General features: G+C 66.6%; 1 protein-coding gene across 2 annotated transcripts in view; it reads right to left on the bottom strand.

Annotated features, from left to right (window-relative positions):
- Positions 1 to 2,038: 2,038 nt before the first annotated feature.
- SDK2 (sidekick cell adhesion molecule 2) overlaps positions 2,039 to 22,643 on the bottom strand; it is a 52,096-nt gene continuing 31,491 nt past the window's right edge. The window contains exons 4-45 of one of the 2 annotated variants that reach the window (XM_072881248.1): positions 22,361 to 22,508; positions 21,418 to 21,551; positions 20,251 to 20,362; positions 19,866 to 20,056; positions 19,606 to 19,689; positions 19,340 to 19,534; positions 19,003 to 19,119; positions 18,655 to 18,822; positions 18,273 to 18,375; positions 17,833 to 18,009; positions 17,610 to 17,746; positions 17,225 to 17,372; positions 17,014 to 17,154; positions 16,739 to 16,920; positions 16,330 to 16,445; positions 15,423 to 15,618; positions 15,063 to 15,161; positions 14,535 to 14,726; positions 14,324 to 14,445; positions 14,137 to 14,246; positions 13,899 to 14,049; positions 13,506 to 13,743; positions 13,309 to 13,424; positions 12,853 to 13,042; positions 12,475 to 12,573; positions 11,947 to 12,141; positions 11,657 to 11,858; positions 11,333 to 11,436; positions 11,153 to 11,223; positions 10,872 to 11,007; positions 10,152 to 10,208; positions 9,806 to 9,907; positions 9,445 to 9,560; positions 8,550 to 8,736; positions 7,920 to 8,057; positions 7,662 to 7,838; positions 7,397 to 7,522; positions 6,399 to 6,563; positions 5,918 to 6,058; positions 5,113 to 5,251; positions 4,598 to 4,724; positions 2,039 to 3,446 (exon numbers count right to left, since the gene is read on the bottom strand). In XM_072881248.1, the coding sequence (XP_072737349.1) occupies positions 3,093 to 3,446; positions 4,598 to 4,724; positions 5,113 to 5,251; positions 5,918 to 6,058; positions 6,399 to 6,563; positions 7,397 to 7,522; positions 7,662 to 7,838; positions 7,920 to 8,057; positions 8,550 to 8,736; positions 9,445 to 9,560; positions 9,806 to 9,907; positions 10,152 to 10,208; positions 10,872 to 11,007; positions 11,153 to 11,223; positions 11,333 to 11,436; positions 11,657 to 11,858; positions 11,947 to 12,141; positions 12,475 to 12,573; positions 12,853 to 13,042; positions 13,309 to 13,424; positions 13,506 to 13,743; positions 13,899 to 14,049; positions 14,137 to 14,246; positions 14,324 to 14,445; positions 14,535 to 14,726; positions 15,063 to 15,161; positions 15,423 to 15,618; positions 16,330 to 16,445; positions 16,739 to 16,920; positions 17,014 to 17,154; positions 17,225 to 17,372; positions 17,610 to 17,746; positions 17,833 to 18,009; positions 18,273 to 18,375; positions 18,655 to 18,822; positions 19,003 to 19,119; positions 19,340 to 19,534; positions 19,606 to 19,689; positions 19,866 to 20,056; positions 20,251 to 20,362; positions 21,418 to 21,551; positions 22,361 to 22,508 (6,203 nt within the window). In that variant the 3' untranslated portion in view covers positions 2,039 to 3,092. The remainder of the gene's footprint in view (positions 3,447 to 4,597; positions 4,725 to 5,112; positions 5,252 to 5,917; positions 6,059 to 6,398; positions 6,564 to 7,396; positions 7,523 to 7,661; positions 7,839 to 7,919; positions 8,058 to 8,549; positions 8,737 to 9,444; positions 9,561 to 9,805; positions 9,908 to 10,151; positions 10,209 to 10,871; positions 11,008 to 11,152; positions 11,224 to 11,332; positions 11,437 to 11,656; positions 11,859 to 11,946; positions 12,142 to 12,474; positions 12,574 to 12,852; positions 13,043 to 13,308; positions 13,425 to 13,505; positions 13,744 to 13,898; positions 14,050 to 14,136; positions 14,247 to 14,323; positions 14,446 to 14,534; positions 14,727 to 15,062; positions 15,162 to 15,422; positions 15,619 to 16,329; positions 16,446 to 16,738; positions 16,921 to 17,013; positions 17,155 to 17,224; positions 17,373 to 17,609; positions 17,747 to 17,832; positions 18,010 to 18,272; positions 18,376 to 18,654; positions 18,823 to 19,002; positions 19,120 to 19,339; positions 19,535 to 19,605; positions 19,690 to 19,865; positions 20,057 to 20,250; positions 20,363 to 21,417; positions 21,552 to 22,360; positions 22,509 to 22,643) is intronic. The other variant, XM_072881249.1, reaches the window with a different exon arrangement.

Here is a 22,643-nt window from a genome sequence, read left to right as displayed (position 1 = left end):
TGGGGTGGCGGGAGGGACTTTTGGAAAGAGCCGGTTGTGGCAGCAGCATGGTGAAAGCCGAGGCGGGAGAGAGGCGGCTGTGCTTGGCAGGGAGCACGGCGTCTTCCCCCACGAGCCCGGCCGGTCCGGTTGCATCTGTGCCGTGGGGAAACTGAGGCAACACAGGTGAGCGAGAGCTCCTGCTAGTGCCGCTGGCACTCAGCCCACCTCTGCTGTGCCCATACCAGGCTTTGTGCCCTGCGCAGCTCCCAGACCGTCCCAGGGAGGTTCCCCAGGGAGCAGAGGGCAAACCCACCGCCGCCGTGGGATGTGGGATCTGCCGCTTCCTCGGGTGCTGCATCCTTCAGCCACGGGAAACCACGAGCAGAAAGGGCTCGCCTTGGCTTCACCGCCACTGCTGACACAGGGCCCCGGGCACTCCGGCCACAGCCACACCGGCGGCTTCACCTCCCGGCACGGCACCAACTCCAAACCTGCCACAGATGTTGCTGCACCCTCCGGCTTCTCCTCCTCGTGGCCAGGGCTGAGCCAGGCCAGGACGGGCGAGCAGGGCCTGGGTTCTGCTCTGCCCCAGCTGCCGGGGCCGGGCACACCACCGTGCCAGGGCTGCGGCACACCACCGTGCCGGGGCTGGGCACACCACCGTGCCAGGGGGCACGTGCAGACCCCACGCAGGCACATCCTGGGACCTGCATCCCGCTGTCCCTGCAATGGGGGACGTGTCCAAGGACCGTGTTGGTGCTCGTTGGGTCGTCGCTGCTCACAGGGGCTGGCACATGCCCTGCGCGGGAGGGGAGCATCCCTCGCACGGGGAGCGTCCTTCGCACGGGGAGCGTCCCTTGCACGAGGAGCTCACCCGTGTTGCTCGACTCCCCAGACCTGCTCTGCCCTGTCTCTCTGGTGGCTCGGCGTCCCAGCCCCGGTGGGAGGAAGGTCTCTTGCACGAGCTGGGACGCCTGGGGCTGGAGCCGGGCTGCAAACAAGGGGCAAAATTTGTCCGGCCAAACACACTTTCTCCCCCCCGCCCCCGTGCAAATTCCTCCACCCGAGTGGGGTGTCGGGGCTCCCTTCGCTGCTCAGGGAGGGGACGGGCACCCCTGGGTGCCAAGCTCCCTTCGGCACCAGCTCCCAAGTAGGTCGGATGAGTCACCTGCCAGAAATGCCCTCTGCTCCCCGCCGGCGCTGGGGCCGCGGCGATGTGCCGAGGCGGGGAAGGCGCTTCTGATGGTGGCCGTGGCTCGGGAGCAATGCCACCGCAGCAGCCCCGGTTTCTCCCCAGCCCAGGGGATGGGCAAAGGGGGGCCGTGGCACTGGGTCATGCACCCCCAGATCCAAGCAGTCCCCAAATGCAGCACCTGCAAAATGCTTCCTCTGGCAGCCTCAGACCCTTGCTCATGCTGGGGTGAGGGTCCGGGCACGTGCCTGCAAGGGGCTCCGAGCCCCTGCCCTGCCGGCAGCGGGGTCCTGCAGCAAGGGGCTGTGCAGACCCCAGTTCTGGTAGCCCCCGGCAAGAGAACAGTCCTCGGCCAAGGAAGTGGGTGCCGGTGCTTTGCTGGCGCCGTCGGCAGGCTGAGCCTTCCCCAGCCCTCGGCTCCAGACCCACGCTGTTTGCAGCCGGAGGGGTGACGGGCGATGGAACCCAAGCGCATCACCCGGATTTTCCTGCCAGGCCTGAAGGGCAGAGCAGGCAGCAAGAGCAGCTGCAAACCACCCCAGGAGAAATCCCAGGTGCCGGCGACGCCAAAAGCGCCCGGTGCAGTGGAGTCAACTCCCTCCTCCCCCATCCCAGCACTGGGTCCCCTTTCCCTCCCACCACAGACCCCACGGCTCCGGGATGGAAACACGCAGGCGTACGGCCACCACGGCTCCCCGCACTGTTCTGGGCCCTATCCCAGCACCGCAGCCTCCAGCACCCTCTGCCCGGCTCCTTCCCTGGTGCTGTAGGGCCGACACAAGGCCGGCCGGGGCAGCAGGACAGACGGACACATCCCGCCAGCCCCTTTCTGCCGCAGCAGGGTGACAGAGAGGCGAGACGGGCTGATCCTCAGGCTGTTTATTGGCATCTCCCTCGGCTCAGCCCGGGTGCCACGGCCCCGCCGGGCTGGTGCCTGGCTCACCGGTAGGCACCGCGGAGGTTTTGCTATGCAGAGACCACCAAAACAGCCTTGGAGCCCCCCCGGCATTGCCACCCCCGCACGCCCCTCGTGCTCCCAGACCTCTGCACAAAACCCCATTAAAAAAAAAAACCCAAACCACCAGAAATGCAGAGGGGTGGCTATGGTCGCTGCATCGCCCCGTCTGAGCCCTTGCCGGAGCCCCTGAGCGGCCCCGGGGTGCAAAATCAGGGGGGACATCAGCACCGCTTGCGCCCCAGCGGGGCTCTCCTGGGGTAAGTCCTGGGTTCTCCTGGGGGGGCAAATGGGGGGAGGAATTAATTGCCCCCGGGGTTCCTGGCACAGTGGCTGCCCCCTTCGCCCAAGAGCTGGGAGGAATCCAGGTTTGGGGTTTCACGTCCAGAGGGTTTAGATCAGCAGAGCCCCTCTTCCCCCGCAGTCGGCGGTCTCTCTGTCACCGCTCGTCCCTGTGTCCACAAGCAGAGGCTGGTGGAGGGGCCGGGGTTTGGCACGGCGAGAGCCCCTGCACCCAGCCCAGCAGCACCCATGGGACCCCGGCGAGGCTGGCAGCAGCCCGGGGGCAGCTGCAGCGGGTGCCAAGGGCGAAGTCCGGTGCAATCCTGCTGGCACTGCGAGCCCTCCCGCCCCGCCTTGGCCGAGGAGTCTGGAACGCAGAAAGCTTTGGCCAAAAAGAGGAGCTGGGTTTTGCTCCCCAGCCCCAGGGAAGGCACTCGGCGTTCTGCTCCGGCGCTGCCAAGAAAGCGAAACACCCGTTGCGGCGCCGAGCCTGGGGCCGCTGCCCGCCGTGGCACCGCTGCCATCCCCAGGGCCCCGGGGCCCTTCAGCCTCTCCTCTTCCTCCTCCTCTTCTCTCCTTCGCTGCTTTTTTCTTTTTTTCTTAATTTCTTGGGGCTTTTCTTTTTTTTTTTCTTTTTTTTATAATTTTTTTCTCCTGTTTGTTTTTGCTTCTGTTTAAATATCAAACGAAAGAAGAAAATCCAGCGATAGGGGCTCTGGAGCCGGGGGCCAGGCTGCTGGGCGGGCGGTAGAGGGTACCGGGCTGGCTGGGGGGGTTGCCAGGGATCTGGGGGGTGGGAGTCCTGCTGGCTTTGGGGCGGAAGAGGCTGCCCTGCTGCGTGGAGGTGCTGTTGGAGAGGGGTGCGTGGTCAGGCTCTCCCGAGTCGCTCTCGGTGTAGCTGTAGGCCTGCGCCCGCGAGATGCCCTTCTGCTGCCGCCGCCACGAGTTGTAGTAGGTAGGGTCGCTGATGTAGTGGTTGACGAAGGAGTGGGCTTTCTGGTGGCCAGGGTCCACCTCGTACTCGCTGTCGCTGCCCTAAAGAACAGGATGGGGGGGGGAGGGTGAGCATGGGCTGGGGGGCATCACCCCCCAGCCCCAAAAATAGGGTGTGTTTTCCCAGTGCTCTTTTGGGGATGCTGACACGCACATCCCAAAAGATTTTAGGGGCTGGGACGGCTGCAGCACCGCTGGGGTGTTTCTGCCTCTTGCTAAAGCAAAATAAAACCTCATACAAAAGGGTTGCAGGGTTCTGGGGCCCCACGGGCGGGGGTCCCCAAGGCCGTGATGCCCCCGGGCTGGCAGGGAGGGTGTTTTTGGGAGGCGGGTGCTGGCAGCCCTGCTTCCCCGCTGGCGGTAATTGGATTCAGCTTCCCCTGGCCGTGCACAAAGGGCCCATTGAGGGCGGTGGGGAAGCTGCTCCGCGCCAGCGCCAGCTCCCGCCGCTCTTCACAGCTCCTCAAAAGCCACTCGAGCCCCGCTCAGGCAAGAGGGAGCGGAGACGGCATCCGCCGCGCGAAGGCGAAAGAAACAGCCGGTGCAGGCGGTGATGGGGGGGACCCCGGGGCTGGTCCATCTCCTCCTCGGGGATGGCCATGGGGACCCCCGGGACCTTCCCCTGGGCTTCAGCCTCATCTTTTCGGATGCCGCCCAGCATCCATCCTGGGGGCAATGCTCCTGTGGCCTCCCCGGAGGCTGCCTGCCCTGGGAGCTGCCCGCGGCCGCGCTCCTGCCCGGCCGCAGCTGCCCGTTTCTCCGGGAGGAGACAAAGGTGCCATTTTGTGGGGTTGGCAGAGCTGCGGCCGTTGCCACCAGCGACCGGGCAGCGGGACAGTCCCCAACCCTTCTGCCCTCCCATCCCCTGTCCCCAGCAGCCCTGGGGGCCCCCCGCAGTGCTACATCCCCAGCACACGGGCCGGGAGCTGCGACAGCTTCGTGCTGGCTCCGTGCCACGAAGCCACGGGGGATGCCGCTGCCTAAAAAGCGGGATGGGGCGGGGGAGAGGGACCAGCGTTGCTTTTCCCAAATGCACACCAGGATCTCCATCTTCGTGGGTGGAGAGCGGGGCTGATGCCCAGGGAGGGGGCTCCCAGCACCGTCTGTCCTGCCCCTGCATCCCCCTGCCCCGGGTCCCCGTCCCTGTGAGCAGCCCCGGGTCCCCGTCCCTGTGGGCAGCCATGGGTGGTCACCTGAGAGTCGGAGACCTCGGAGGGCTTCTCCGTCAGGCTGCTGCTCTCAGCAGGGATCAGGTCGTTGTACTTGGTCACGTCCTCGTCCGAGTAGTGGAGACTGCCGGGGCTGGGCCGCGGTGGGGACCTCGGGGAGAGGCGGGTGCTCAGCACAAGTCCCCCCTCGGGGCCGTGCCACGCAGGGATGAGCCCAGCCAACCCCCAGGGCAGGCTCAGGGACCACCCCTAAGCCGTGCCGAGCCCCTTCCAAGGACCCTGCCCGTGGTCCATGGGCTCTCGGGGATTCCCGGCTTTCCAGGCTGTTCAGCATCCTGGCACGTCAGGGCTGGTGCGGGGAGGCAGCGGCTGCAGCTCATGGCAGGGGGGACATCGGGCAGAACAGGGTCACCCCCCCCGGGGCGCCAGCTCTCCCCAAACCCGCGCCCATCCCACAGCGAGCGCACGATGGAGGGACGGGCATGACATCCAACCCCCCACCCCTGCCCGGGGACGGGGCTGCGGCGGGGGGTCCCTACCGGGTGTAGATGCCGTTCTTCCGGCAGAAGGAGTTCTTGACGGAGAGGCGCCGGTTGTTGAGCTCCAGAGCGGGAAAGCTGCCCTCGTCCAGGCTCACCATCTCGCCGTGGCTCAGGGCGGTCGCCTTGGAGCCGTTCCCTGCGGGACGGGATGCTCAGCCTGCCCCAGAGCCTCCCCAGGCAGCACAGCGTGGGGGGCCCAGACCCTGCACAGGGGGGCTGGGGAAGGGTCTGGGGAGGGTTGTGCCGGCTCCGGTGCTGGAGAGACCAAAGCCTGGGGACGGCCGCGAGGTGCCAGTCCCAGGGCAGCGGCCGTGCATCAGCCCCGTGCCCAGCACCGCCGGCCGTGCCGAGCCTGCCCGCCTTGGCTCGCACCCTGACCTGCCCCATTGCCTCCAGCTCCTGGCTCAGCAGCTCTGTTTGCTTAACGAGGAGGTCTGGATTTTCCCCACAATTTGAGTCCTTGATACAGCTAAGAAAACAGAGCTGTGTTTGACTAATCCCAATGACCTCTGCCGAGCCCCCGGGCTGCCCTGCCTCTGCAGCTGACAGCAGGACAAGTCACTTATTTAATCTTTAGCTCCCAGCGCTCTCCGGGAAGCCCACGGCACCTTTATTGGATGTCACTGGGTCTCTGGAGGAGCCATGCCCCAAGGCAGGGAGGGAGGCAGGTCCCACCGCCCCGCTCAGACCCCAAAGGCAGGCAGGAAGGTCCCGGAGAGGCTCCTACGGGGTCAGGGCTCTGCACCCCCCGGGTGGCACCCCGGAGGGTCCCCTCACCACCCACCACACCCCTGGCACTCACCTGAGTCTGATTTCTTGGCATACTTCTTGCTCTGCCCGCGGATGATGAGCACGAAGACGAGCAGGAGGATGAAGATGAGCCCTACCAGGGCGATGACCACCAGGAACCACCACTCCTCGTAGAATGGGTTGGCTTTCTGGGCTGGGGCACAGCAGGGAGGATCAGAGGGGAATGGGCATGGGGGCCAAACCAGTATGGATGGGGAGACCCTGCTGCAGGGCATGAGGTCGCCTTGGGGAACTTTGTGAGACCTGGATCCACGTGAGGGAGCGGGTAAAAGGGGGATAGCAGGAGGCTGTGCAAGGGGACTGCTGGCAGACGCTACTGGCAGCAGGACTTGGGGCTCTGTAGGAGGCAGGTAGGGTCAGGGAGATGGGTTTCAGCATTGACCATGGGAACAGAGCAATGCTGGGACTCTCCCTCCGGCAGAGGGGTGACAGCATCCCCCCAGGGACACCTGCATGCTGCCCCTGCTGGCTACCTGACACGGAGGGGGAAGGCGTGCTGGGGGTCCCGTAGCCGTAGTCGTTCACGGCGATGACGCGGAAGTCGTAGCTGACTCCCTGCTTGAGGATGTCCATGCTGAAGGTGTAGGAGGTCACCTCCTTGGGGATGTCTTTGATGAGGATGTCCCAGAGCCCCTCGTCTAGAAGAGAGAAGGGGCCTGGGAGGGGAGGACCGGCTCTGCGAGATTCCCCAGGGCGAGAGGCTGATCTTCCTCCATCCAGAAACATGTGCCCTCCGCCATCTGCCTGGCCCCAGCAGGCACCGAGCTTGCTCGCTGCATCATCATTAAAAAGCCGTAGTGATGCACGCGGCTGATCGATTGCCTGCCCCGGCCAAGGGCAAGGCAGCTCCCTGGGGACCTGCTGCCACCACAGCCCCAGAGCACCCCCAGCAGCCCCATGGGCTCACGGGAGTGAGGGGTTTCCCTCCTGGGTGCTGCCCCACCACGCAGGGAGCGGTACCGACCCCCGGTAGCGATCGATTGGGTTGTCTGAGCTGCGGTCTCTGCGGCAGGGAGAAATCATTAACTTGGGGCTGCAGGAGAGAGCGTGGCCGTGCCTGCTGGCTCCCTGCCGTGGGGAGGGGGAGACCCGGCTGCCTGCCATGCCTGCCCCTGCCTGCACAGGAGCAGGGCTCTCCCGTTTTGGGATAGCCTTGGTACCCCTTGAGCCCCCTTGCCTGGCTGGGGGAGCGTCAGGACCTCCATGCCCACAAAAGCAGTAGCACTGATGGGTGCTGCTCCACAGATCGCTAGCCCCTTTCCATCAGCCCCAGTCAGCACCCTCTTGGCAGCGCAGTCCTCGTGGACCGGCACGTGGCTGACACCCCAGACACCCAGGACCTAATCCCCAACCCAGCCTGTCGGGTGGCCTGGGAGAGGTCAGCACTTCCTGCCTCAGTTTCCCTTTCTCCTGAACCTGAGACACCACCAGTTATAAGGTGGGGATGGAAAGCAGAGAGGGGCTGCAGTACCTGAAGGACGGGCTTCGATGACGTATCTGGTGATGGGCCCTTGGCCGGGGTCCCCACTCGACCAGTGGATGGTGATAGCCGAGCCATAGCGGGAGATGAAGGGCTCACCGGGGGGACCGGGGGCACCTGGGGACCCAGAGCAGAGCTGGAGGCACGGGGGTACAAACTGGCACATGGCCATGCCAGTCCCGGTGGCGCCGGAGCAACTGTCCCCACCACATCTCCTCCCTCGCCCTGGCATGGCATCCTGCACGTCCCCCCCTACCTTCCCCAGGCCCCGTGGTGATGTTCGCCTCAACGTCCGGCCCGTAGGCAAAGGTTTTGGCCCGGATCCGGAACCGGTATGTCACGCCCTCGGCCAGGTCCTTCACCTTCATCCATAGTGGGCTATTCCCCTTCACATCCACCGTCACGATCTTACTGACGCCTGCGGGGACAGAGGCTGAGCCGGGTCTTCCCCGGAGCCCTCCCAGCTCCCCCCAGTGCCCCCAGCCTCTCCCCAGTGCCCCCGCTGTGCCCTTACCGTCCACGGGCATGCAGGGTTCGTAGACCAGCCTGTAGCCCTCGAGGACACCGTTGGGCAGGGGTGGTGGCTCCCACGACACGTTCACCGACGTGGTGGTCAGCTCGCTGAACCGGATGGAGCCAGGAGCGCTGGGGGCTGCGAGGGAGCAAGGTGGCCGAGGCCAGCTCAGTGCTCCCAGGGGACACCCCCAGCACCAAGCCAGCCCCTCTCCCTGCCTCCACCCTAACGGGGCTGGGGCACCCATCATCACCATCGCACACCGCCCTGGTGCCACCCCCCCGTGCCCCCATGCCCACTGCAGCAAAGACCCTGCCGGGCCACCGCGCACGGCTGGGGGAATGAGTCTCCTCCTTGCCTCTCCTCCTGAGACCTTCATCCTTCTCAAATCTCAGCCAAGACCTTCATCTCCATGTGCCCCCCACCCACAAATCCTCCAGGGTGAGCCCAGGGCTGGTCTCTGCTCAGGACTGCAGATGCAGAAGCACAGAGCTGGGATGAAGGGGCATCAGATGGCCTTCACTGGACCTAGACCCACGGAGACACCTCCCCACAGAGCCCAGGGGCAGGGGGGTCTGGATGCAACCGTGCTGATCGAAGAGCTGGGGGCGGCCGTGCCATGGGCCCCACCTGCCTGCTGCGTCCGCCCCTTGACGGGGGGGCTGCGGGGTCCATCTCCCGCGGCGTTGAAGGCAGCGACGCTGACCCAGTACGAGGTGTACCCCGTCAGGTTCTTCAGCTTCACCCCGTTCTCGGGCAGGAAGAGCGTCTTCACCCGCGCGCTCTCGTTCTGGCGCTGGACCTCCCAGAAGTGGATCTGCAGGAGGAGGAAGGGGGCACGGAGACCTGGGCGATGCATGGATCCGGCCCATCTCACCCCCCCGCCCCAGGCCCTTCGCTGTGCCCAAACACCCCGCGCAGCCCTGCCCGGGCTCCTAAGCCCCTGTCCCAGCGTGGCTGGGGACTCTGAGCGTGCCAGAGGGAAAGGACCGGCCTCTCCTCCAGGCTGGGCACCAGGCACGACCCCCGCCTGCGGCTGGCGCAGGGACCAGCACGGCTGGGCCGCAGACGAAAGGCGCCGAGACCCCCTGGGAGCCGTGCCGAAGCCCTACAGGACAGGGATGAGCAGGAGGAGCCGCCGGGGATGCGGCCAAGGAGGTGCCGAGAGCACGGGGCTGGGCAGCCCAGTCGCAGCCCGGTGGCATCCAAGGACCGACGGCGCCACCTGCCGCCCCGCGGCCGCTCGGCACCGGGATGGCACCGGGATGGGACACCGGCATCTCCCCGGGACACCCAGCATCCTCCCGGGACACCCAGCATCTCCCCAGAATCCCGTCCCCGACGGCACGCATAGCATGTCTCCCAGGGCACCCAGCATCTCCCAGGGGAGCTCAGCACCCCCCAGTGACACCCAGCATCTCCCCAGGGTACCCTGTGCCCCCTCAGGAACCCAGCACCTTCCCAGGGCACCCAGTGTCCCTGCATCCCGGCTCGGTGCCAGCTCCCAGGTGACGAGGTGCGGTACCTTGTAGCCCTGGATGTCCCCGTTCTGGCTCTCAGCGGGTGGCGGTTCCCAGGTGACATCCAGCTGGGTGGCCGTGGCCGCCTGCACTGCCACGTTCTGTGGCGTGCCGGTGGGCACTGTGCCGAAGGAGGGGACAGCGTCACAGCCCAGCCGGGACCAGGGCGGGGGAAAGCCCCCCTCGATGCAGGGGGACGCGCGGCCTTGTCTCGGCACATCGGAGGCGTGCAGACGGGATGGGGGCCGTGGGGCTGCTACACAGTGGCACGTAGGAGCACAAAGTACCAGGGCAGTCGAGCCCCCTCCCCGCGGCTCCCAGCCCTGGGCAGCCCCTGGCGAGGCAGGGCCGTGCCGGCGGACTCACCCGCTTCGCCCACGAAGACCTCCTGGGGGGGGCTGGGGGGACCCTCGCCCACGGCGTTGTACACGCTCATGCGGATCTCGTAGCGCCGGTGCTTGCTCAGGTCTGCAGGGGGAAAGGGGAGAAGGGGTGTGGGGGTCCCGCTACCCCTGGGGGACCCGACAGAGCCCCCCGCGCTGGGGGGCTCCCCAAGGAGCAACAGGAGCGGACAGGCAGAGGCGTCCCCTGGGCAGAGGGCGTGCAGTTCACCCCACGGCACAGGCAGGTGGAGGGGAGGGACACGCAGGGGGGGGCAGTGGGGAGGACACGCATGGGGAGGCGGGGAGGGGCAGGGGGAGCGGTGACTTACTGTCCAGCTCGTACTGGGTGAGGGAGACCTCGCTGAGGTTGTGCACGGTGTAGACGGCTGGGTGGCATGGGGCAGGGAAAGCAGGCAGCCGGTTAGTCCCGCACGCGGCACGGGTGGGCTCCTGCCTGTGAGTGCCCACCCCAGCATGGCCGCCCACCCCAGGGAGGGCTGGGGGTCCCCTGCAGGGGCCCTGTCACCCCCAGGTGCCAACGGGGCTGTCACAGCACCGAGGAGCCTTTCCTCTGCGTGGCACAAGTCGGGTCTGGGTGTCGGGGTCTCTACGGGGGCCTGACCACGGCTGAGAGTGGTGGATGGGGCAAGGTCTGGTCTTGGGGTCTGCCCTTGTCACTCGTGTCCCTGCTGCCCCCAGAGTGGATGTGACCCCGTTCCCTTTGGGGTCTGAGGACGGCAGCACACCCGGACACACACAGCGGGATGTCACGCAGACACCCACGTTGGGTGCAGACACGCGGACACCTGCGCTACAGGGACACGGGGGCTGAGCACAGCGGGACTGAACCAGCGACATCGCAGAGAAGCGTGTTAGGGACCACGGACCTGGTGGCACGAGGGGCACAACCTGACCCCGACAGCTCCAGGCTGGTACCCGGGAGAGGCCATGGAGCGCAGGATGCTGCCCTGCCCTGGCCTCCAACTGCCACCACTGGGCCACCCCCCCAGCCACGCGTCCCCAGGCTCAGCAGGGCCACGAGCACTCACGGGTGAGCTCGGCCCACGTGGCACCGGCGTTGCCGATGCCGTGCAGGGTGAAGCTGCGCAGGCTGTCGTACACCAGCTCACGGTAGCGGAGGCGGAAACCCAGCAGGATCCCGTTGATCTTGTCCTCGGCAGGGGGCTGCATGGGGAGGACAATGAGGGGCCACTCTGACCCGGGGCTCCCCGGCACCCCGAGATGGCTGTCCCCAGTACGCCTCGGTGCCACCTCCCAAAGGGGTGGATGGCCGGTCCCACAACACCCCGCGAGGCGGAGGGGACAGTACCTGCCAGCGGATGATCACCGACGTGGTGGTGTGCGGGGTGACGGAGAGGATGGTGGGGGCTTCCTCGGGGGCTGCGGGGGAGAGCGGGCAGTGAGGCTCTGGAGATGCCCTGGGCACGGGGGGATGCCCGGGCAGGGGGCACCCCCTCTCCCTGTCCCAGGAGGCGCAGCCGGTGCTGACCCGCCTGCAGGGTGGTGAGCGACTCCGACTCCTCGCTGTACTCGCTGTCCCCGATGTCGTTCGTCGCCTTCACACGGAACTTGTAGGAGGTGAAGGGCTTCAGCCTGCGCGGGAGCGGGATGGGGACGGTGAAGCCAGCGGGTGACCTCATGAGCCACCCTCTCTCCCGCAGGGCACCTTGGCCAGTGCTTCCCAACCTTGGTGCGAGCGCTTCTCATCGGATGGGGAAACCGAGGCACGGGGCAACTGCCCAAAGCAGAGCCCATCATGTCCCTGGCTTCCCCATCACCCCACAGCACCGGTCAGTGCCGGCCCGTGCCTCACCTGTCCACGACGAAGGCAGTGGCGTTGCGGCTGACGGAGGCGGAGTGCAGCACCCACTCGCCGTCGGGCAGCTCGCGAGTCTGCACGGTGTAGTAGCGGACGGGGGAGAGCCCGTCGCTGCCTGGCTGCCAGGAGAGCAGCACGCTGCGGGCTCGCACCTCCTCCTGCTGCGCCAGCGGCTTCCCGGGGGGCTGCGGGCGGTCTGGGAGAGGCAAGGGGCTGGGAGCACCGCGGGCACGCCGTGGGCACGCACAGCCCCCCGCCGTGGGCTGGACCTCCCCCCCAGTTACCTCTCTTCTCCGTGGTCACCACGAGGACTTCGGCCGCCTCGCCCCAGCCCTTGCGGGTCTGTGCCGCGATGGAGAAGAGGTAGGTGGCTTCGGGCTGGAGGCCGGTGGCCGTGTACTGCCGGGTGCTGGGCTCCAGCACCTCCACGGCGGCCGCGTTGGCCGCGGTGGTGTTGAGGCGGTGGGTGACCTGGTACGCTGCGGGGAAGGGAGCAGCATGGTGGGGCTGGCGAAGGGGACACCATCCTGGTCCCACCATGCACGCCTCCCTCCTCCATCCCTGCCCGTGCACAGGGCCGGCAACGAGAGGTTTTTGGCTTCCTGCACCGGGGAGCTCACACACAGCCAGGGACCCAGCACAGCCTGGTGAGTGGGGAAACCCCGGCCCTGGGGGCAACGGGCTCCAAGATGCTCAGGGGATCTCAGGGAGCTGGTCTCTGCCTCCCCGTGCTGATCCCTGCTCCCACGGGACCTCTGCACGCCTCTGCAGACCATCCCGGCATGGCACAACCGAGATGGCTCCCCACCTACCCAGGATGATGCCGTTGGGTGCCGCAGGCGGCTGCCAGATGAGCCGCACTGAGGTGGTCCTCACTTCGGGGAAGAGGATCCCCACGGGGGGCCCAGGCACTGGAGGGGGGAGAGACGGGGTTCACCGGGGGGTGCACAAGTGTGTGCAAAGCACCAGGCCCTGTGCAAGCAGGGCTCGACCCCATGCACCGGGAATGAGAGCCCTGGGTGTCCTGGTTGGGGGGAAAGGGATCGCCCCAGGGAACAAGGGTGGGATGGGGATGGGGATGGGGATGGGGATGGGAACAGGGATGGGGATGGGGATGGGATGGCCTTAGGCACCCAGGGGCCCCCCCAGCCCATTCGGGTCTCTCTGCCCATCCAGGTGCTGTCACCTACCGTCATCCAGCGTCCGCTCGAGGACGGGGGGCTGGCTGGGCACGCCATCGCCAATCCTGGTGAAGGCCAGCACACGGATCTCGTACAGCGTGTACTTGCCCAGCCCGCTCAGCTGGGCGCTGCGGGAGGCATTGCCCTCTGCCAGCCAGAACTGGGCACGCGTGTCTGAGTCCTTCTCCTTGTACATCACCTGCAACAGACCCCGTGTGACAAGGCCGGGCAGGGCCACAGCCCCTGGGACCCCCCGGGATGGAGCAGCGTGGCCGGGCTGGCACAGATGGGCACCATCTCCTGGAAGTGACACAACCAGGGACCTGGCAGTCTGCAGGGTGATTTCCCCCCAGGGAAAGCCATGCTTCCCAGGTCTGCAGGTGAAGCCAGCAGGGCACAGGCAGGGCTGCAGGCAGGGCTGCAGGCAGGCAGAGCCACAGCGCCAGGGCTGGGGTAGGTGCTCACCTTGTAGCCCAGGATGAGGCCATTGCAGTCTGCCTCGGGGATGTCACTCCATCGGACCAGCATGCTGCTGGAGGTGGTGGCCAGCGCCGACACGTTGCTGGGGCCGGAGGAGGGCACTGGTGGAGGGATGAGAGTTGGGGTCAGTGGCCAGATCCGGCTGGGGTGGGTGCCCAGCGCCACGGGGTGGGCAGCAGTACCTGACTCCCGGGTGCGTCCCACCACCGAGTGGCTCCAGGGCCCCAAGCCGATGGCGTTGAAGGCTTGGACCTGCACCCGGTACTCGGTCCACTCCTCCAGGTCCTCGATGGTGTACTCCCGCTCCACGCGGTCGTGGATGACATGCACTGCCGGCTGCCCTCGTCCGTCCGAGCGCGCGTGCCGGATCTTGTAGCCCACCGAGTCGGGGTTCCCGTTGTACTCCTGCTCCAGGAGGGGCTGGCCCCAGCCAGCAGAGACGGGCACCGTCACTCCCGAGCTCCCGCAGCCACCCCAGCTCCATCCCCCCTTGGCTCCCCACCCTCCCGCCTGCCCCCATGAGCCCTGTGCCCACGGGCACAGACCCCCCCCCAGAGCCACGGTCCCCCCCTCACCATCCAGCGCAGCCACAGGCTGGTCTCACTGGCTGTCCGCAGGGTGACATTGGCGGGTGCCACATCCGGGGGTGCCTGCAGGGTCTGGATCCTCCGGGAGGGCAGGCTGGGGGGGCTGGTGCCCACGATGTTCACCTGCCGCATGCGGAAACTGAGAAAGGAGGGGGGGGTCACGACGGGGGGCGAGAGGGCTCCGGTCCCCCGAGGAGGATGCCACGGCACCGTCCCGGCCACTCGCCTGTAGTAGGTGTAGGGCTTCAGGTTGGGCACCTCCATGGAGCGGGCGTCGGGCTCGTTAGCCAGTTGGTGGACGAGCCCCCACTCCTCGGCCTCGCCACCCTGGCCCACCTGCGGGATGGGAGGGGGGTGAGCTGCCTCCCGGCACCCTCTCACCCAACCTGCCCCCCTCCCGACCCACCCCATACCTGTGCCTCCACCTGCCAGCGGGAGATGGAGGTTTTGCCATCGTAGCCCGGGTGAAACTGGAGGGTGACGGAGCGGGGTCCGATGTTGGAGATGCCCAGGTTGGTGGGGGCACCGGGGAGCTCTGCGGGGAGAGGGCAGGGTGGGTGGCACCGGCCGCTCACCCCCAGCACCGCCTGCGGCTCGCCGGCATCCCCGCACCGCCGCGCTCACCTGGCGGCACCCCTGAGGAGATGGTGGAGGAGGAGACCTGGCCCTGGCCCTTGGAGGTCATGGCAGCCACCTCGATGGTGTAGGTGGTGAGGGCAGTGAGGCCGGTGACGCGGTACTCCAGGGTGACGTTGGGCAGGTAATGGGTCACCCGCGTGTTGGTGCGGTTGTATTCCTCCCAGGAGATCCGGTAGCCTGAAACGTGCCCCGTGCCGTCAGCCCCCCTCATCGCCCACCCCGAGGAGCTGAGTGGGGCCAGGGGGAGATGCTGTGGGGTGGGAAGGGGACCAGGGGGAGATGCTGTGGGGTGGGAAGGGGACCGGGAGGAGATGCTGCGGGGTGGGAAGGGGACCGGGAGGAGATGCTGCGGGGTGGGAAGGGGACCGGGAGGAGATGCTGTGGGGTGGGAAGGGGACCGGGAGGAGATGCTGTGGGGTGGGAAGGGGACCGGGAGGAGATGCTGCGGGGGGAGATGCTGCAGGGTGGGAAGGGACCGATGCAGGCGCTGGGTACCTGCCGGTGCTCCCTTACCCGTCAGGATGCCGTTCTTCTCCAGCGGCTCCTGCCAGCTGACTTTCAGGGACGTGTCCAGGATGTCGCTGAAGCTGAGATGTCCCACGGGGCCAGGCACTGCCCAAAGACACCCAGGCTGAGCACGCAGCCACACACCCCAGGGCAGGAGCCCTCAGCACCCACGGGACCCCCGCAAGGAGCAAGCGTGGAGGGGGCTCCCCTCAGATGGGGCTTCCCGGGCCTCGGCGGCACCCCTGTTCCATATCCCCACCGGCAGCACCAGTGGGACCAAGTCCCCCGTCTCGGGGCTGCTCCCACCCTCCCTGGGAGCCGCACGTGGGCAGGGTCCGTCCCGCGGAACACAGAGCCTCCCCGTACCGTCCTCGTGGGTGCGCACCAGCTGGGGGGGGCTGCGCGGGCCGTCCCCCGGCGTGGTGAAGCACAGCACCGAGGTGAAGTACTCGGCGAATTTCCGCAGCCCCGCCACGTAGCCCACGTGGACGCTGTCCTGGAAGTTGGGTCGCACCGTCACCACCGTTGCCTCGTCCTCGTGCTCCGGCTCCCAGGCAATGAGCTGCGGGAAGAAGGAGCTGGGACGCCGACGCCAGGCACCGATGTCCCCACCGTGCACATCAGTACCACAAACACCATCCTCCAGGCACCTCCGGCCTCCTCTTATTTATTCAGAGTTGATTAAATATCAATTAACAGTGCAGGGAACACTTGATGCCTTTAACAGCGTGTGTTTACCCGTACGAGCCGATACGGAGCGCGCGCTTTGTGATTAACTCCCATTGATAACGGCGTGTAATCGCCCGCTTGCCTGCATTTAGGAGGGATGTTTGGGCATTTAATTGGTATTGTGCAAGATAGCCTATAGCAACTTAATTAAATACTAATTAGGCCCTAAAAGTACTAATCAAAAATACTAAGTGGCATTTAATAAGAATGTTAAATATCCTACTTGCTCCGGTTATCTCATTCAGCGGCAATTAAATTCCAGAACTTCTTTTGAGTGGATTAAGAAACAAGTTTAATGTTTTAATTCAATTTAATTAATGTAAGTTTGAATTAATTGCAATTTGGAATTAATTACAGAGCATGGGAGACTCCGAGCCCATGCAAGTGTTAAATCTCAGTAAATATTACTTTAACAGTCAGGCTGGAATCAATTACAACGTGGGGTTTTGGCGAGGAGGAGCCGAGGCAGTTTGTGAAGGTTGTCTGAGGAGTTTCCCCTCCCGGCTGCCCCGTTTTCAGGGAGACCGCGGGAATCGCCCCTCACCTTGTACCCCTGGTTGATGCCGTTGATGAACTGGGGGCTGGGGGGGTTCCAGGTGAAGCGAATGGTGGTGGAGTTGGTGGCCTCGGTCTGCACGTTCCCCGGGGGCACCGTGGGGACTGCCGGGACGAAGGGATGGCTTGCAGCGGCTCTGGCTCCACGAGGTCCCCTCCATCGGCCCCGTGCCAGCCCCCTGGGAGCGCGGGCACCCAGGGTGGTGCCCCAAGATGCCCCTGGCTGGGCCAGCCCTGCCCTGGCTCTGCAGCCCCTGGTCATCCCTCCCCAGCAGGTCCCGGTCCCCCTGGGACCCCCGAACCCGTCCTCCTGCCACCCGTCCCCAACACCCCCGTGGCACAGCCTGTCGTGGCTGGGGTGGACGCCAAACCCCTGCCCACCCCCCGTCCCTGCCTACCTCCCTGCAGCGTCCACTCGGTCACCTTCATGCTGTACACCCCCAGGCCGGCGCTGTTGTACGCCGCCACCTCGATCTCGTAGTTGGTCCAGATGATGAGGTCCTCCAGGAGCAGGTTGTTGACGTCGGCATTGGTGATGTTCTTGAACTGGTAGCCCACGGGCAGCCCAGCCAGGCAGTACCTGGGGACCAGGGGCCGTCAGAGCTGCCGGTGTCCCCACCAGCACCCCAGGACGCCAAGGGTGGGACACCCACGCTCCCCCGCCGGCGCCTACCGGATGATGTAGCCCTTGAGGATGCCGTTCTGGTGGCTCTCGGGGGGAGGCTGCCACTGGATCATGATGGACTGGTTGGTGCGGCCGCTGGCGATGACGTTCTGGGGGGGTGCGGAGGGGGGCTCCTCGGGCAGAGACACCCTGTGGGGGATGAGGTGAGGGTGAGCACCCAGGGCCACCGCTCCCCGCAGGACCCCCGGCCACAGCTCACCTCTCCGTGTCCTTGCTGAACTGCCCCCTGCCCACGTCATTCACAGCACAGAGGCGGAACTGGTAGGAGCGAGCGGGGACCAAGCCCCGCACCACCACCGACGTCAACTCGGGGTCCACGCTGGCCAGCAGCACGGTCCAGGGAGCATCTGCGTGGGGAGAGGGGAGCAGCGGGGCGGAGGACCCGACCTGCAGGACACCAGGGTCCTCTGCCCAGTGGCAGGCTGGCTAATGAGTCCCGTGGTCCCCAAGCTCCCCGCAGCATCCCCTTTCCCTCCTCCTCTCCCCCCTGCCCACCACCCCGGGGTGGTACCAGAGACCGGACTTTGCCCGGTGCCAGCCTAGCCGGGGCCAGCGGTGCCGGGGAGGTGGGAGCAGCTCCTTACTGTTCTCGGAGACCTCCACGACGTAGCGGAGCAGGGGGCTGTTGCCGTCGAAGGGCTTGGCCCAGGTGAGGTTGATGGCCCGTTTCTCCAGGGGGCTGAGAGCGGCTACGGGGCTCTCGGGGGCGTGGGGGAGCTGCCTGGACAGGGGGGTTAGGGAGGGGGCGGTTAGGGAGGGGGCACAGCCTGGAGCACGGGGTGCCGGTGGGGCCGAGGGGGGTCTCACCGGACGCGGAGGTGGGCGCTGCGCGAGTCGTTGCCCCCGGCCGAGACCACCTTGCAGGTGTAGGTGCCGATGTCGCCCGACCAGGTCTGGGAGATGTGGAGGGTGCCCGTCTCATCCAGGCGCACCCGCGGGCCGCTCTCCAGGCTCAGCGGCACCCCGTCCTTCTCCCAGATGTACCTGTGCCGGGGGGGGGGGACCCGGGAGTCCTGGCACCCTGCAGCCCCCCACAAGGAGAGGAGGGGACCAGGGGTCCCGCCGGCGCGCCGGGCTCCCCGTGCGCAGGGCACCAGGTGGCACTGCAGGACCACCAGCGCGGGGCTGGGGACGGAGGCACCCACCATCTGCCTGCTCCCTCCCCAGGCAGGCAGGCAGCGGTGACGGCAGGCAGGCAGCCTGGGGGTGCCCGGACCCCTCAACCCTCCCAGCCCCGTCGGACCTACCTGACGTCCACGCTGGGGTCGTGGGTGACCCCGCAGCTCATGACGGCCTTGGTCCCCTTGATGACGCTCTGGTCCTGCGGTGGGTCCGTGATGCGTGTCCTTGCTGCGGGGGGGGACAGGATGAGCCACCGGCACTGCCTGGAGGGCTGCGGGGGGTGGCATCGGCAGGGGACAGCCCAAGTTTGGACCCATCCGAACCGACCAGCCCCGTGCCGGTGCCCATCCCTGGCATCCCCAGAGAGCCCCGTTCCGCACCATGCATGGTAGGAGGCAGCGTCCGGCTGGCCGTGGAGCCGGGCAGGGTCCGTCCCGCGCCGTGCACACCGGCAGGCAGAGCCTGGCTGTGCTGGTGTGTGCTGGTGTGTGCTGGTGTGTGCCTTACCCCAGACCACCAGGTCGGCGGAGGCTTCGTCCACGCCGCGGGAGTTGGTGGCCAGGCAGGTGTAGGTGCCGGCGTCGGCGAGGTGCGCGGGGCTGACGAGCAGGCTGCCCGACTCCAGCAGGGTGAAGCGCGGGAGCTGCACCGAGCCGCTGGCCAGGATCCGCTCCCCTGGGTGACACGGGGGAGCCCCATCAGCTCCCAGCGCCCCAGCCATCGGCCAAGCCTGGTGGCCACTGAGCCCGGTGGCCACGGAGCTCACAGAGGACGCCCTGGGGCCATGCGGGCAGGGCCGGGCAGACAGAGGGCTTGGAGGGCTTGCCAGCACCCCAGTGCCCCCAGCCCCTTTACCTTTCTGCCACGTGATGGCCGGGCGCGGAGCCCCCGAGGTCTCGCAGTTGAGGATTACGGACATGCCGTCAATCACCGTGCTGTCCTGGGGACCCCTGGTGATGTTGGGGGCGATGCCTGCGGGGCAGAGAGATGCACAGCCCCCCCTGAAGCCCTTCCCAGTGCCCAGCCTAAAGCTGACCCACTCCCGAGGCATGGGGGGTCCCATCCGCCACGGCAGGGTTTCCCGGGGTCCCCGAGCCCCCCCGTGGAGCCCAGCTGAGGGGTCCCAGACACCTCCCACCCACTGCCCAGGCAGGGCACCCCAGGCTCCGGGGCGGGGGTGGCTGGCACCTACTGGTCACGGCCAGGTACGTGGTGGTCTGCACCTCGCCAGCCGCATTGCGGGCGAAGCACTGGAACATGCCGGTGTCGTCAGGGACCAGCCCGCTGATCTGCAGGCTGCCGTCTGCCAGGAGCTGGAAGCGGGACAGCTTCTCCAGGTGGATGAGGGCAGCGTCCTTGTACCAGGCCATCTCGGGGGGGGGCACGCCTGCAAGAGCCGGGGCCATGTCAGGCACGGGGCCGCGGCGGCGTGGGGAGGGCGGCTGGCGAGTGGCTTACCTTTGGCTTGGCAGGGGATGGCCACCACCTTCTCCATCTCGGCCGTGATGTGCCTCTCCGGTTCCCTGACGAACTGCGGTGGCTCTGCAAAGGGAAGCTCAGCGATGGGCAGGGGGTTGCGTTAGAGCTGGGGTCTTCCAGACCCACCACCAAACCACCCCCAGTGACTCCTGCCTGTCACTTCCCATCTCAGCCCCGGGGCTGAGACCACCCCAACTCATTGCACGTGCGGTTTGAGCTGCCCGCGGCCAGGGCCTCACCCAGGACGGAGAGGTAGGCGCCCTCGGCCACGGCGGGCACGCTGCTGCTGCGGAGCACGGCCTCGCACTCGTAGTAGCCGCTGTCGCTCAGCGCGGGGTTGAGGATGGTGAGCCGGCGGCTGTAGTCGCTGATGCCGCTGGAGACGGGCACCCCGTCCTTCTTCCAGATGATGTGCAGCTTGATCAGCGGCCTGGGGGGGCCAGGAGTACGTCGAGAGCCAGCCCCAGCCCCCCTGGACCCCGCCAAATCCCCACCTCCCTCCATCCCCCAGGAGCCCCGGTGGGAAGGGACGTGGGGGTGAGCTGGGGGCACCCAGCCCTGAGGCCGGGCGATGCCAACGGGGAGATGACCCATCCCCGTCCCGTCTGCCCCGCCGCTACTTGCCTGGCGTTGGCCACGCACTCCATGGTCACCTCCGAGGTCCCTGCTACCACGCTGGTGTTCCTGGGTGGGACAATGATGGTGGGTGCGATGGGATCAGCCGGGCCACCCACGTCTGGGGAGAAGGAGGCCAGAGGGACAGCCATCAGCACCCCCTGCCCCCTGCTCAGCCCAGCCCCCAGCGAGGCCGATGGGGCACCCAAAGCCCCGTGCCCGCTCTGCCTGGCATGGAGAAGACAAAGGTGGCAGGGACCAAAGGGCTCTGCTCTCCCGTGGGAAGGACGGGCAGGTCCAGCCCATCACCTTGGCATCAGGGTGCCTTCACAGCTCTCCCTAAGCCCTCTCCTCCCGTGGCACCCCAAGGCATCAGCCCGGCCCCCAGCCTGTGCGGCAGCACCGGCTGGCAGGGAGGAGGGAGAAGGGGAGTATATAAAGCAAAATGATTGCAACAATAAAAAACCCTCATGTAGGCGCTGTAAAAATGCGATCGGCTTGAAAGCTGCTGATATAGCTGAATCCATAAACATGGGCTCCGGGTTGTTTATTGCGCACCAGGACGCCGAGGTACAGAAAAACAGATTAATGGGGCAGGAGGGGAAGGGGGACGGGCAGAGCCCTCCGCGGAAAGGGATAACCCCCCCTGCAGAGCAGCAGGAGGGGAGATGGGATGAGAGTACCGGGAGGACTGGTGCCACTTTGGGGCATCTCCCCTGGGATGGGCTGTTACCACCTGAACGGGGGCCGGGGGACCCTCGGCCAGGTCCTGCAGGGTCCAAGGGGACCGGAGGGACAGGGCCACCGGGGTTTCCCCCAGCCAGGGGCTGATCCGGAGTAGCGTGGGCTGAGAGGAGAACACGGGCAGGAGCGGGGCAGGGTGTCCGGCAGCAAAGCTGCTCCCGTTGGGGCTACGTTGCACCATCCCACCCCGCAGCCCAGTCCCAGGGCACGGCCAGATCCAGCCCCGGCGGGGGGACGGAGCGGGGGGCTCTGCCCGTGGTACAATTAGCGCCTGCAGCACAGCCCAAAGTGCCTAAATAAATTTTGAGGCGGCTGAACTGTTAAGTCAGCAGAAGCCGGAGCCTCCAAAGAGATTTACTGCAAATTAAACTTGGGGGCGAGCCAGGCGGCGCAGGGGGAGCGGGGCCGGGGGGTAATGCCCCCCGCACTCACTGGCCACGGTCAGCGTGATGGGCTGGCTTGTCTTGTTGTCCCCGTTCTTGTCGTTCACCGCCTGCACGTAGTAACGTCCCGCGTCCGGGGCCACCGTGGAGAGGATGACGAGGGTGTTCTCCAGCGTGATGGCACTGCGGGGGCGAGCGGGCGGTGCGAGATGGGGATGCGAACCCAATGGGGACACTGACGCAGCGAGCTGGGACCCTCATTCCCCCACCCAGCACCCACACTGGCCCTGGGACACCCACATGGGACGGGCACGACCCCCAGCCTTCCTCCCGCCTGCCCCAGGCACCGGCCCCGGGACAGGGGCTCGGCTCAGCCACCGGCCCCAAGCAAGAGCCGGGACCGTGCCGGGACCGAGCCCCAGACCCCCCCGTGCCAAGCAGAGCACATCGGATGGCGCAGATTAATAGGACTTTTTTTTTTTTTTATGGAACTATCTAATCTGCTGGAAACATAAAATGGTTTGGGGAATACATTTTTACCATTAAATATGAGATAAAGCAGTTTTATCTCCTCAATCCTGCTTTGCAAATAGAAAGGAGACCAGTTCAATTCCTGCATAATGTGGGTTACAAATTCAATTCCCGCACGCTGCCTCTGCCAGTGCCGGGCTCGCTGCTCCAGCGGCGCCAGGGCCTGCTGCAGCCCCATGGGGACGCTTGCACACGCGTGTGTGCCATGCCCGGCTCCGTCACGTCGGCTACCGCCCCGGCACGTGCCGTGTCCCTTTCGCCCACCTTCCTGCCTCTTATTTTCATTTTTTTAAAAAATTCATTTCCCCAATGACAAACAGAGCCATCAGTCGCCAAGCCTGTCTCTGGGTTTTAGCGCGATGTGCTCAAGACGTCTGTTATTGCAAGGACAACGGCAGCCGAGGGAAACGCAGCCCCTGCGGATGCTGGGGGGGTGCTGGGGGGGTGCTGGGGGTACTCACATGCGGCTGCTGGGGGAGATCTTCCGGCCGTCACGAAACCAGGTGACCTGGGGCTGGGGGAAGCTGGCGATGCGGGGCGCGCGGATGACGGCCGCCTCCCCGTGGGACACGCTCTGCTGCGTCTCGCTGTCCTCGAAGCTCCCCATGTCTGCAAAATGGGCGGGAGAACAGCGTCAGGGGCTGGGGAGGCACCGGCAACGTGCCCGGGGACCCAGCAGGGTCCGGCCGGGGAGCAGGCTGGAGGCTATGGGGATGGGCTTCCCGAGGGGCTGCCTTGGGGTCT

The sequence above is a fragment of the Ciconia boyciana genome, chromosome 16 (genome assembly GCF_034638445.1).
Source record: "Ciconia boyciana chromosome 16, ASM3463844v1, whole genome shotgun sequence".
In the NCBI taxonomy this organism is placed as follows: Eukaryota; Metazoa; Chordata; class Aves; order Ciconiiformes; family Ciconiidae; genus Ciconia; species Ciconia boyciana.
The sequence above is the reverse complement of the archived record's forward strand: the minus strand, read 5'-3'. Positions and strand labels throughout refer to the sequence as shown.